This window comes from Trichosporon asahii (genome assembly GCF_000293215.1).
Source record: "Trichosporon asahii var. asahii CBS 2479 unplaced genomic scaffold scaffold00075, whole genome shotgun sequence".
NCBI classification, from domain to species: domain Eukaryota; kingdom Fungi; phylum Basidiomycota; class Tremellomycetes; order Trichosporonales; family Trichosporonaceae; genus Trichosporon; species Trichosporon asahii.
In genome coordinates, this window is record NW_014040850.1 from 342216 (window position 1) to 355407 (window position 13192).

Genomic DNA, 13192 nt, shown 5'->3' on the forward strand with positions numbered 1-13192 from the left:
GAACGCTAAAACGGTAGGCACCCTAACGAGTGGATGTGCCGAACTCAGGCAGCCGTTGTCTATGCCTCTGGTAGTGAGTAAGTTGCAGTACGGGTGCTTGCTGATGCTGATGACCGCTGCGGAGGAGGAAGACGAATGGTCGAACAGAGAAACCCGGACACACGTTGAAGCGGGAGCCTGATTGATTGATTCAACCTAGTGGCAATATAAATGATACCCCCACTTAATTCCATCCAGAGATCGTCGTCAAGACCAGCCTAACCCAGCGCAGATTGATGATGGGGCTCCAGCTGGAATGCATAGTGCTGGTGATGTGCTCTGATGGCGGTGGCAGCGGCGACGCTCTTAGACTTCTCACTGATACATCTTCTATCTTAGAGGGCAGCCTTGAACTCGTAGTTGCCCTTGCGGTCAACAGCGCCAACGCTGAACTCGTCGAGCACCTTGCCGTCCAGTCCCGGGTAGGTCATTTTGACCTCAACCTTGTCGCCGGCATTGACAGGACCGACACCAGCAGGGGTACCGGTGAGCAGCACGTCACCCTCCTGCAGGGCCATGATACCAGAGACGAACTCGACAAGGTGCGAGACGTCGAAGATCATGTCCTTCGTCGTGCCCTTCTGCTTCACCTGACCGTTGATCGTGAGCTGGAGACCGACGTTCGAGTTGTCGGGGATCTCAGAGGCAGGGACGAACTTGCTGCGCTGTCAGTTTGCTGCATGCAGGAGAAGTTGGATCTCCAAGGAAGGGAAATCTCTTTACACTCACCCAACGGGGCAGAAGGTGTCCAGTCCCTTGGCAGCGGCCCAGGGCAGTCCCTTCTTCTTCGCCGCGTCCTGCATGTTGCGTCCCGTCATGTCGATGGCGAGGGTGTAGCCAGCGATGTACTCCGAAGCCTTAGAGGCAGGGATGTCCCGGCCATCCTTGCCGATGACAACACCAAGCTCAACCTCGTGGTGGGCCACAACACCCTTGGGGATCTCAATGTTTCCTCCGGGGGAAAGGTAGGAAGAGGTCGGCTTCAGGAAGAAGAAGGGCTCTGTAGGTTAGCTTGGATGGTCTGCATCAAATAGCTGAAGGAAGGACTGGCTGCAAGGCTGTCTTGCCCACTTCCGCTCAGGCAACATGAGCTCGGACTCACCCTTCGGCACGGCGTTGCCGAGCTCCTTGGCGTGGTCGACGTAGTTACGTCCGATGGCGACGATCTTGCGTCCGTTCCTCAGAAAGTTCGACATGTTGCTTGGCTGTGGGGTTTGCCGATGTTGTGATTGGAAAGAGGTTATATGCAGCACACGAGGTGGAGGTGACGTGCGGGGTGCGAGTGGGGACATGGGGCCGGACGAGCGGGCCGCGAATCGCCGAGCTGTACCGAGGGTGGAGGTCTCTCTGGAGGATGGGAATTGCACGGCCGACACGCCGAAGGACAGAGTCGAAGATGAGTCGTGCATCGTGAATCGGTGTTCTTCGGTACATGGCACAATATGGATATGCATATGTCTGCTGCTCGGTCTACTACTCCTGTATGCATCAAGGGGTGCTCATCGTCTGCGCTCACGGCTGCGGCTGCGATCCCTCCTCCTGTCTCGGTCATAGTCACGATCCCGGTCTCTCCGGTCGCCGCGAGGACTGCGGCTGTGTCGTCGTCTCCTGTCCGAGTCACGGTCACGGTCACGATCGTCGTAGCGCGAACGCTTGGACTCGCGCTCATCGTCGTACCTGCTGCTCCGCCTGTAGTCGTCGTCTCTCCGCCGCCTCTCGTCGTCCCGGTCGCGGTCACCACGACCCCGATCGTCACGGTCGCGCTCACGGTCGCGGTCACCGCCGCCTCCCCAGCGCGAAGATCCACCCAGTGCGCTGCTGTTCGCAGACGTACCGAACGATCTGCCACTGCCGCTGCCGCCTGGCCGATCGCGGCCAAAGGACTTGCCCTTGTTACGATTCTTAGGGTCGAGCTGGTTCATGTCAAAGCCAGCCACGAGATTCGGTGCGCCCTCCTCAACGCTGTTCATGGGGCAGTCTGCGCGGTTGTGGTTACCACCGCAGTTCCAGCATCCCTGCTGTTGCTGCTGGTAGTCTGAGGGCAGACCGAAGCGCTGGTGTGCCGTTCCCCATCCGCCCTGGCTCGTGTCCTGGTCCGTGAGATGCGTGTACTTGGTACGAGACGCCTTGCCGAAGTCGCGGACCTGGAGAACCTTCGGCAGCGCGGCCATGTCGACATCCTTCTCGGTCGCGGCGGTGTAGTCTCGGTTGAAGAGCTCGTCGTCGCCGTCCTGGTGGAAGGCTCCCTTGTGGTAGTACTTCTGCAGGAAGCCCATCTCGCCCTTCTCCCTCGCGCGTGTCTCTTCCGCGAACGCCATGTCCTCCGCCAAACGCTGGTCCTCGGGCATCGCACGGCGACGCTCGATCTCTTCACGCTCGCGGTCGAGCTCCGCTTGCTTCTCCTTGTCACGGAGAAGACGCTTCAGCTCACGCGCACGCCACGCATCGAACTCGCCCTCCGGGTCGAGACCGTCTGTGTCGTCCACGTCGGGGATCAGGTCATTCGACACCTCCTTTTCCGCAAGCTCGCGCTTGATCGTTTCGCCAGCAAGCTCCTTTGAGTCCAGCTTGCGCTGCTCGCGCTCCTCTTCGGCGCGTTTTGCTGCCTCCTCGGCTTCCTGGGCGGCTTGATCTGCCGTCACGGTCTTGCGAGCATTTCTGAAGTCAGTCACGATCGGATCTTATCAGCTCACTTGTTCACAAACATCGGCCGGAAAGCAGGCTTCGGCGGCTCCTCCTCCTCACTCTCTTCCTCTGAATCCGTCTCGTACTCGCTCGAGTCGTCTGGCGGCTTCGGGACGAAAGAGGGCTTGACCTCCTCCTCTTCCTCGCTCTCATCCTCGCTCTCCTCGCCGATCGCTAAAGTCAGTTATGGCAACAGATGGCCTGACTCACCGTGCTTGACGCCGCCGTCGCCAATCTTGGCTTTGCTGAGGTCCATCTTGATCGAGCTCTCCATCTTCATGATCTTGCCTGCACCACCAGCGACGAAGTTGGGGTCGAGCTTCGGCGCTGTGGACCGCGTCGGCAGGATCACGTCCTCCTCCTCATCATCGTCTGAGTCCGAACGGACCTCCGCACCAGGCTTGCCCTTGAAGTATCGCTGCTTTGGCAGCTTCTGCTGGGGGGCGGGTCCCCGTCGCACAGGAGCTGGCGCCATGGTGGATTGCTGAGCGGTTGAACGGTGGAGGGCGGAAACGAGAGGCCATGATTGACTTTGTTGCCACTGGATCACGCGCCAGCGGAAGCAAATTATCGGTGGCGATCGTCATGTCTCCACCCGAACTGGTTACCGGTCTGTAAGGCGTAGGATATGCATGCAGCGCCAGTGCCGGCCGTAGAGAAGGGAAAGGATGGCATGGCGTAGATAGTGAAGCCTGGCTTCTCAAGGAAGGTATGCATAAGTGTCAGGATAGTAGTACAACAGGAATCTAGGCCACCATCTTCTCGTCCTCCTGATCCTCCTTCGAGATCGACGTCCAGTCCTCTCCCTCTCCCTCGACTCCGTTGCCGAGACCCATGTTTCCAACCTTGCCTGGCTTCGAGACAACAACGACATCCGGCGTGTCCTTGGCAATGCGGATGAAAGGCAGGAGGTCAACATGGGAGTGCTGCATGTCGGTTCCGTTCTCCAGCCACGACCACATCAGTCGCGTCGTCGGCGCATCCGTCAGGTTGATGACCTCTGCATCCGTTAGCTCGACCCATTAATCGATCAGCTTACCGAAACCAGTCTCCCACTCTGCGTGCTCAATTCTTCGGTTCTCCTCGAGCTCCATGTGCTCCTTAGTCTTCGGCCGTCCAGGGCGGCGCTCAGCCTCGAGCTCCTCGATACGCTTGTCGTTGCGCGTGAGGTAGACGTCTGAAACAAGAGCGCGAAGGGAAGGCAGGCTCAGCGGCTGCGGGCCGGACAGAGCATGGTGGAAGAATGTAGGACGGAAGACTGCTGTGAGCTACTGACTGCATATCTCGAAACTGTTAGTCTCCATACTCACGCTTGGCAATCTTGAGATCCTTGCGAGTCTTCGCCTGCTTCTGCAGCTTGGCTGCTCGCAAATGAGCGCGTGTGATCTGGCCAGCTGCTCATTAGCTAAAGCTCCACTTTCGCGAGCTGCTGCAACCCACCTTTTCTGGATCCGGGGTGGACACCGTCTCGTCCCTTGATGTTCTTGAGCGTGATCTTGCGATTTCCGGGCATGCTTGATGCTCAACGTTGATGAAGTGGTTATCGAAAACAAATCTTCCCTCGACGTCAGTGGAAGGCTGCACCTGGTTCTGAAATTTAGATGCCGCTCGGCCCGTTCCTGGCGAGATCAAAGACGGAAATGACCTACCTAGACCGTGTTTTCGATTGTCACCACTCTACCAAGACTCTTCCGAGACCGATGCTGCGACGACTTAGCAGCTCGGTCCATACCGCTGTCGCGGCAGGACGACGACCGATACGCGTTCGCTCCTACTCGGTGGCACGGGATACTGTCGCGAAGACCAGGCGGCTCGGCGTGAGTTAATCTGAGCTTACTCTCAACTGACCTTCAGGCCGAGGCGTTTCCGAACGAGCCTTCCCTGTCGTTTCTGAAAGCACGTCTTGTAGCGGCTCTCAATCCTCCCAGCACGAGTACTCACGACCGACGACCTGAGGCCAGTGAAGTCCTTGCCGCTGCTGTTCCTCTCCTCGACCCCTCAAAACGCAATGTGCTCGACCCGTACCTGCGCCTGATCGCTGTAGAGCTGTCGCAACACTACAAGATGACGCCGATACCTCTGGAGGAGATTCCAAACCTGTCTGCTGCACTAGCTGCATGCTGTTTGTCTCCTCACGGTATCAGCAAGCAGCGCGGGATCTCGAATGACAAGGTCGCCACTATCAACGAGCGATACACCGACTGGCTTCTTTTCGAGAGCCGTAGCGGAGACGTCGAGCGGATCAATGCTGTTCTAGACAGCTTCGAGTCACAAGTCACCCTTCTGGAGGTTCCTCGGCTTACTGTCCCTCTTGCGGCGGCGTGGGCAGCCCTGCGCTCTGCGGCGGGCAGGGCGGGCGAGCCGACCCTTTCGGTCCAGGCTCCGCACTCGTCCACTGTGAAGGGCTACCTCTCGAAGAAGGAGGTCCTGACCGAGGAGAATGAGGCTATGGTCATGCAGATGTTCCCAGAGCTGAACTCCTTGACGACCCTCCCTTCTTCGGTCGACACCCTGCAGACGGTTCTTCTCGGCTTCAGGGAGCGCGATAAGATTCAATCGATCGCGGACATGTGGAAGATGTGGTGTGACAACCCACCAAAGGACCTTTCTCGAGGGGAGGTCCTCGCGAAGTTCCTCCATGCTGTTCGATGGCGACCAACGGCCGTCACCTCCCCGGAAGACCGCGAGATTCTCAAGCAGCTGGGCAAGGAGATCATGGCTCGGGTGCCCACTCCAACCCCACTCCCTGTGCTACAAGTTCTGCTCAGCACCGCAGGTGACTACGAACATGACCGGCCGAAGGACAAGCGCAATGTCTTGCCCGCAGCCATGAAGACCTGGCGAGAAGCGAAGACAGAGAAGGTCCCGATTGACCTCAAGACCTACATGACGTACCTGGGCATGCTTGGCAAGTACCACGCGGACGTGCCGCTGTTCAAGACGTGGGAGGAGCTTGTGGCCGACGAGCGCTGCAAGAAGCTGCACGAGAAGGAGCTCGCTGAAGGGAACAAGCCGGGGAAGGCTGTCGACACCGGTGGGTGGCTGCTAACGTGGCGGTACTCATGAGCTGACCACCAGAGTCATGGCCGCCTGTTGCCGCGCTGAACCAGGTCCTGTCGGCCGCTTATATGATCGGAGGCGACGCCACAGCGCGAGCTGATGCCTTGTTTGAGGCCGCTGTAGAGGGCAATCTCACCACCAAACCCGACATCATCACGATCAACACGGCGCTTCGTTTCGCTGCTCACGTCGCGGACGTGCAGAAGATGAACGCCGTAATCGCTTCGGCCGGCAAGCTGGGTCTCAAGCCGGACATCGTCACCTACACAACGCTTGTGCAGGGTCTTCTGCGGGCGAATGAGCACGACCTTGCGTCCAAGACGCTGGACGCGATGAAGGCAAGCGGCATTGAGCCGAACGAGCGCATGGCTGCGACTCTGATCTCCGACCTCGCGGCGGACGGAACGCGTGACGGATTGCGCGCTGCCGAGGACACGCTGCGGGACATGCGCCGACGAGGTGTCAAGATGACGGTGTTCATCTGGACGGCGCTCATTACGGGTTACTTCCGAGGCAACTGGGTCCTCGACGGCTTCAGCGCGATGGAGCGCATGAATAAGCAGGGCATCCGCTTCAACATCATCGGGTACAACGCACTGCTGCGCGTCGTCTCGGACGGCGAGCGCAGTGCTCGCAATGACTACCGCCGCTCGACTTCACAGGACCTCGAGAACGCCCAGGTCCCCCTTGCCCTCAAGCTGTTCCGCCAGATGCTCAGCGAGGGTATCGTGCCCAACGCCGACACGTACGCGATCGTCCTCGGCGGCTTCCTCCGCACCCGCCGAGATGCCGAGGCTCTCGAGATCCTCCAGGACATGGACTCGCGGGGGTTCAAGACGAACAAGCGCGCGCTGCAGCAGCTCGTCAGGCAGGCTCGCGCCATCAAGCGCCGAGCAAGGCACACCGTAGACTAGACATCTAGACAGACATCATTCCCAACTCGCACCGGCATTGCACAAACATCATATCCAATCAATCTATGCATATATGCTTTGATACAATCTGCTGCTGGTCTGTGTCCGGGGTCGCTGAGTGAGGTGGAGGCTCCTAAATGTATTGATCGATGGCGTCGCTGCGCTTACTGCAGCTGCGGCTGTCGATGTCGTCTAATATGTGCTGGCGGCGAGGCCGAAGAACTGTCGCGTCCAGCCGAGCGTCTTGTACCGGTCGAAGGCTGGGCAAGTGTCAGCATGAAACAGCAAAGAGAAGACAGCACGCCACCGGTCGCAACTCTGAAGCGTCCCGCGGGCCGGGGTGTTTTCGGCTAGCCATCCCATCACTTCGGCTGAAGCTTGACGGAAGATGATGGCGGCGGCGACGGAAAGCAGACTCACCCCAGAAGGCAAACTTGCGTCCCCACCACTTGCCGAGGAAGGGGAGGAGGATGACGCTGAACACCATCTCGAGCTGGCGCATGCTCTCCTCCCACTCCTCCTGGATGAGGGCGTGCTGATCGTCAGAGTCGAAGGAGGCCTCGCTCGAGGGGTAGGAGAGCGAGTCGTCGTCGCTGCCGTCTACGCTGGGGGGGCTCGCGGAGGGCCACTCGATAGGCATGGCGGGAAGGCTGTGGTCGGCTATGTGCGCGAGTCGCAGCGGAAGCGATAGGAGAGAGGGATGATTGGGGGGTTGGTTGTGGAGGAATGAGATGGAGGATGTCTGTCACTCGGGAGATCGGTTGGAGGGCCCGCGTCCGCGGATAGGGGTTGGACTGGCCGAGATGAGCGTCACCGTAGCACTGTACGCGGCAGGCGGCGGGTGACGGAGCCAGATACATTGGCAGGGAGCCAGATGACACCCAGGGTCCCGGTCTCGTGCCTGGATTCAAGCAGCACTCTTAGGTCCACCCTCGCAAACGTCCCCGCCGCGACGACGCCGAACACACACTCGATATCGTCGCAGCTTCTCGTCCCCCCAACCCTTCACTCATCCTTCCTTCCCTGTGCAACCCCCATCCATGTGCCCCTTCTTCTAGTCACTGCCCCCAACTCGAGGATGCCCCCACGACAATACCTCAGCCATGGTGTCCGCACCAGTCATCCCACCCACTCGTCCAAGACCACCACCAGGCGCCGCTCGAACGGCGCCCACACCACCGATCCTGGACCCCTCGCTGACCCCGTCCCCATCGAAGAGTTCCCCCCACCGGCATGGCGGACAGTTCTGAACTCGCGCGCAGACCTTGGTAAGCTCAGGACCACCTCCCAAACGACCTCGCCCCCCCTCTTCTCGGCTACCCGAGCCACCCACCGAGCGTCAGACACTAACCGCCTTCCAACAGGTTACCCCGACTTCTACCCATCCAGACCCGGATACGGGCAGCCAGAAGATGAGCTGCCAGAGTCGTTCGTCAAGAGCGGCTTCTCCTCCAAGGCCGCCGTCAATGTGACGGTACGTGACAGGCGGAACCGGCCGTACTCCACGGCCGATCGGCATTCATGGCGCTGACACCCCCGCAGGCCGAGAGTTTCTCGATGCATGGCCCCGTGTTCCAGCAGCTCCAGTCTGGAGGACTCGAGAAGCTCATGGAGCTCGGCCAGCAGATCATCGAGCAGCGCAATGCCTCTATGCCTACTTTCTCGTGAGGAACAGCTACTCATCTCTTGGAGGAATAGCTGACATTGGCAGAGAACGAGTATTCCGCATCCCGGTGCGAGTAACCTACAATGACGCGAAGAGACTCCAGTTTCTTGCAGAGTTAGCGAACCCCGCCATCCCCCTGACGCGACTGATGCGCACCCCCGTTCCGCACGGGTTCAAAGGAGTCGATCTGCTCGAGACGATGTTTTGCCCTCCGCAGCCGACGGTCCGGCCAACGCCCGGCGCTGCGGCGCAGGGACCGAAACCTCCGTCGGACCCGATCCCCATCGATCGAGCACTCTGGTTCATCCGCGTCCTCGGCGCAAACGAGATCACGACGCATCGCGGACGAGCGCAGCCCGCAACCGTCGGCGTGCAGGCTCCGTCACCCGTGGCCGCGACGCCGAGCTCGACTGCTACGGCGCCACCTTCCGCTGCCCCGCTCAACAGCAACGACTGGTACACCGGCGAGTTCACGAATGCGTTCACGGCCTGGCTCCGGATTCAGCTGGGACAACTCGTCCTCCCCGCCCGCCCGGCCAAGGCGGGCGCGCCGCCACCACCGAAAGCTCCTGCCGGCGTGCTGGGCGACGAAAAGAGCAAAGCCCGTTGGCTCGCCAAGTGGCAGTACTCGAACCAGCTCCTGCACCAGTTGTACCGGAAACGGCTGATCTCGCCGCGGCTGCTCGTGCAGTGGCTCAGTGACTTCCTCGGAACGGCCAACCTCGCGCAGCTCGGCTTTGTCTCGCAGCTGATCCACGACAACCTCGTCGATGTCGCCGAGTACGTCGTTGTCGGGCGGCATTGCGTGCGCGCTGCATGCGCAAAGATCGACGAGATTCGAGCATCTCCTGCCCGAGCGACCATGTCCAAGGTCGAGCAGTTACTTATCAACATTGTCCAGGTGTTGTATGACAGCAACCCCGAGGTGATCCTGAGTCCGGCAACTTGGACGCGGCACTCTGCGCGGCTGTCCGAGCTGCTCGATTCGACGACACCGACGTTCCAGGATTTGACGCGGCGAAATGAGGCACTCGTCGCTGTACCGCCCGTTGTCGACGCCGGGGCCAGCCCACGACGACAGCAAATGGTGGAGGTGAACAAGCTCGACTCGATCGCAGCCGAGACGGACATGGCGGCACTGTGCAAATCCTACTTCAATGGGGCTTGTGCTCCGACGTCTCCCAAGATCGACCTCGCCAAGCTCGAGGAGAAGGTCTTCATCCTCGTCAACTGGGCCATGGGCCTGTATCAGCTCGGAATACACCGGCCGTACGCCGTGTACACGTTGCTAAAGAAGTGGCAAGAGTGGCACGAGGAGCAGCGTTCGGAGCCGTTCGACTTCTTCGACATCCTGTACAAATGGCTCGACACGAGTGCCGCCGCGCAGCGGCCGGACAACGTACTCGCGATCGGCATCGCGTTCGGCGAGATGACGCGCCAGGGCATGTTCTCCTACGGCCGGTATATCCGCAAACTGATCGCGGTCGGACACAGCCCAAGGAACCACACGGGACCGCCGTCGCACCACCTCGAGCTGCTCCGCGCCATGCCTATCTTTGTCGAGTCGAAGGAGCTGTGCGTCCAACGCCGCCTGATCCTCAGCGGCGACTCGGATCCACGAGAACGAGAGCGTGGACAGGCCGAGGAAGACGCGGCGCTCGAGAGCTTCAAGCAGGAGCTCAAGGAGTATGTTCCCGAGATCTTTGGGCTGAAGCGTTATGGACGCAGTGCCACGTTCAAGGAACAGATCGACTATCAGCTCCCCTCGGCCGCGAGTTTGAACCGGTACGAGTTTGTGCAGACGCGGTTCTGGATGTTTGCTGCGGCCGTGAACGCTTTCAAAAGGTAAGCTGTTCATTCTCGACTCTGAGCTGACGCTGCAGACAAGGCCCGCAACCGGCAATGAGCGCCAGCACGTTTGCGCGCATCATCAACGTGTTCAACCAGTGCTGGGCCTACTCCACGACTACTGACGTGAGCTGTCAAGTTGAGTACTGAAGCTGACCCCAGTTCCTTGTTAAGGGCATCGTAGGGACAGAAGACGAGGAGATTCTCTTGATTATCCTGGACGCGATCAAGCGCCACGCCGACGTTTGGACGTGCATCGACCGCTGGAATGAGATCACCACCGCACTCATGGAGCGTTTCCGCGTCATGCAGCGCAAGGGGCGGTTCTTCCCTCCGCTCGCTGCTGTTCTGTTGATGCTCGCGCAGCACAACCGTGTTCCGCCCAACGCCGAGGAGGAGGTCCGCGCGGCGAGCGAGGCGCACCGTCACAAGTCGCCCGCGACGCCCGCCTTCCCCGTAGACCTGGATCAGAGCCTGCAGGGGCTGAAGCAAATCATCATGTCTGGAGACGCGGCAAAGGCTTCTGCCCTGTCGTCCAAGATGTTCACGCGCCACGGCAAATTCTCCGCATGGTCGGAGAAGTGGTGGGCTGCCATCATCGAGGCCGTCCAATCTGCCGACAACAGCAAGGCGGACGCTATCATGGCCGCTGTCGCGCATATCTGTGAGGTGGAGGATGTCGCAGGCGACGGCTCGCTGCGGCCAGTCGTCGCTGCGTGGTTAGACACGCTCGTCGTCGCCACGAGGCTCGAGGTGTTCGGTCGCCGAAACGTACCCCCTGTCGTACGTCTGCTTCTCCAGCTTGTTGTCAATCGACGCCTCGGATCCGCCGTGCTCCTGGAGCGCCTCGTCTTCCCCGAGCTCAAGCACGCAGCCACCCTCGCCTCTGCCGCCCACCCGCGCCTCGGGACGAAGCGGACGCACGCCATCGACTGGGCGGTCACGATGACTCAGCAACTGCTCCTGTGCACGGCGCACAAGACCCTGCCTCCCCAGAACCTGCGCGAGGCGTACATTGTTCAGACTGCGCGTGCCGCCGTCTTCCACGCGAGTAAGGTCGAGGGCCTGATCTCGCACCTCCCCGTCCTTGTTGTGTTGGAGCGCTCCAAGGTCGTACCCGAGAAGATCCGGACGCAGATCGGGGAGATTTTCCGCGGCCTCGCGGCGCTGCCGCAGTTCAAGACGGCGGCCTTCCGCAACCTCGACGGACTGAAGGACTCGTTCCTGTCCAACGACTGGATCAAGCGCACGAGCGACTCGTCGCTCGAAACGGGCATGGTGGAGGGTCTGAAGCTCATGATGTCGGACAGTACGACGCGGGACAAATCGTCTACGAGCCTGGCGATCGAGCGCGGGGCGCGCTACAGCGCCTGGCGCTGGACGAGGGTTGTGCTCGAGATGCGTGTCGAGTTCAAGCGGCTCACGATGCGGATCACGAACAATGACGAACCCGTCGAGGCGCGCCAGCAGATTGCGCGTATCGTCCGTTCATCTCTGGACCGCGAGGCGAGTCCGGACGACATGGATTTGCTCGTCGAGGCGTTCCGCGGCGCAGACAGTGTCGTTGCGCAGGAGATTCTCTCAGTTGGGCTGGACCGCCTCAGCGTGCTCCTGTCCCAACTCCTCAGCGCTGAGAATCAGCACCAGGTCGAGGACACGGCGGCGGCGGTCGACCAGGTCCTCCGCGTCATCCGTAGCGCGGGACGGCAGGAGAGACTCGAGGTCGCCACTGCGGCGGCGCGAGACCGGCTCTTCAACCTCCTCACTGTCGCTTTCCAGAGCATCGAGCGACAGGTTACGTCCGAAGACGACGTGCAGCTCCTTCCCGGTGCCAAGCCCGCCGAGCCCGGCAGCGTGCTCCAGGTCGTGTTCAAGCTGCTTCGCTTCGCACTCGCCCTTCCCTCCCAGGACACCATCGTCACTGCCGCCCCGCGGCCCGACTATGCCCAGCTCGACACGGCATTCCTGCACCTTGCGGTGGTGAGTTTTCTTGCTGAGAAAGAATGACTGACATCCAGGCCCTCAGCGGTAGGTCGCAGGAGGTGTTCACGGACCTGGACACGATGCGCGACCTGCTCATCTACCTCGTGGATTCTACGCCAACCTCGTCCCAGGCAGCAGTGTACCAGGCGCTGTCGTACGAGATGTCGACGAGCGCAGTGCAGGACCTGCTGACTGCGCACCCTTCTTTCGCGTCTGCTCTGCCTCGCCCACCGCCAACGTTCCGCGCCATGGCGCTGAGCGGGAGCCACGTCGCCGAGTCGGAGGGCATTGCTCTCGACGACCGGCCCTGGGAGATGATGGAGCACCTGACGCCGCTCGAGACGCCGTCGCACGTCGACGTCTTCCTCTCCTCGAAGCCGCTTAAGGACACGGCCTCGATCCCCATCGCCCTCTTCCGCCCCCAGCTGACGAGGGACGAGGTGCCCGTCCTCTCCACGTCCCCGGAACCTTGGGACTATGCCTCGTCCGAACGCAACCTCGGCAACGGCAGCGCGGGCGAGCCCATCAGCGCCCGCCAGATGGCGACCATCCTCTACGCGCCCGCGCCGGCGGAGGAGGAACCGACTGCCCCCGCCGCTCCAAAGCGGGCGAGGAACGCAACCCCCGTCAGCGTCAAGGGCACGGGGACGACGACGGACCCCATCGACATCTTGGAAAGTAGCGAGGAGGACGAGCCGCTGCAGAAGAAGCCCCGCACGGCAGCGGCAGCAGGCAAGACGACCCGCGCCAGCACGGCAGGCAAGGCGCCGCGCAAGGCCGCGCCGGCCAAGAAGGCGCCCGCGAAGGCACCAGCCAAAGCGCCGGCGAAGACGACGGCGGCCAAGAGCAAGACGACGGCGACGGCCAAGAGACGCAGGAGCGGCGGGGCAGAGTAATCCCGCATTGGCTCTGCGCTGACGAAGCGCGGTATGCAATGCTGCTCGCGTTTGTCATTTCACTGTGGGAGGCCGACGGGCGGGCGTCGCCGCGGGCCATG

At 61.1% G+C, this 13192-nt stretch overlaps 5 protein-coding genes across 5 annotated transcripts; 2 read left to right on the plus strand and 3 right to left on the minus strand.

Annotated features, from left to right (window-relative positions):
* Positions 1 to 374: 374 nt before the first annotated feature.
* A1Q1_05697 (uncharacterized protein) lies at positions 375 to 3199 on the minus strand (the record flags this gene model as incomplete). The annotated part of the gene is made up of 5 exons (XM_014320906.1): positions 375 to 699; positions 769 to 1039; positions 1142 to 1462; positions 1556 to 2671; positions 2935 to 3199. The coding sequence occupies 5 exons, from the start codon at positions 3197 to 3199 to the stop codon at positions 375 to 377; spliced, it is 2298 nt and encodes a 765-aa protein (XP_014176381.1).
* A 271-nt stretch (positions 3200 to 3470) lies between these two features.
* A1Q1_05698 (uncharacterized protein) lies at positions 3471 to 4237 on the minus strand (the record flags this gene model as incomplete). The annotated part of the gene is made up of 4 exons (XM_014320907.1): positions 3471 to 3724; positions 3764 to 3985; positions 4035 to 4118; positions 4165 to 4237. The coding sequence occupies 4 exons, from the start codon at positions 4235 to 4237 to the stop codon at positions 3471 to 3473; spliced, it is 633 nt and encodes a 210-aa protein (XP_014176382.1).
* Positions 4238 to 4325: 88 nt separating this feature from the next.
* A1Q1_05699 (uncharacterized protein) lies at positions 4326 to 6698 on the plus strand (the record flags this gene model as incomplete). Its single annotated transcript, XM_014320908.1, has 3 exons — positions 4326 to 4487; positions 4579 to 5758; positions 5803 to 6698. The coding sequence occupies 3 exons, from the start codon at positions 4326 to 4328 to the stop codon at positions 6696 to 6698; spliced, it is 2238 nt and encodes a 745-aa protein (XP_014176383.1).
* Positions 6699 to 6890: 192 nt separating this feature from the next.
* Positions 6891 to 7338, minus strand: A1Q1_05700 (uncharacterized protein; the record flags this gene model as incomplete). Its single annotated transcript, XM_014320909.1, has 2 exons — positions 6891 to 6958; positions 7119 to 7338. The coding sequence occupies 2 exons, from the start codon at positions 7336 to 7338 to the stop codon at positions 6891 to 6893; spliced, it is 288 nt and encodes a 95-aa protein (XP_014176384.1).
* A 438-nt stretch (positions 7339 to 7776) lies between these two features.
* Positions 7777 to 13091, plus strand: A1Q1_05701 (uncharacterized protein; the record flags this gene model as incomplete). The annotated part of the gene is made up of 6 exons (XM_014320910.1): positions 7777 to 8172; positions 8241 to 8362; positions 8410 to 10209; positions 10248 to 10338; positions 10387 to 12192; positions 12231 to 13091. 6 exons carry the CDS (start codon positions 7777 to 7779, stop codon positions 13089 to 13091), a joined length of 5076 nt encoding a protein of 1691 aa, XP_014176385.1.
* Positions 13092 to 13192: the final 101 nt, after the last annotated feature.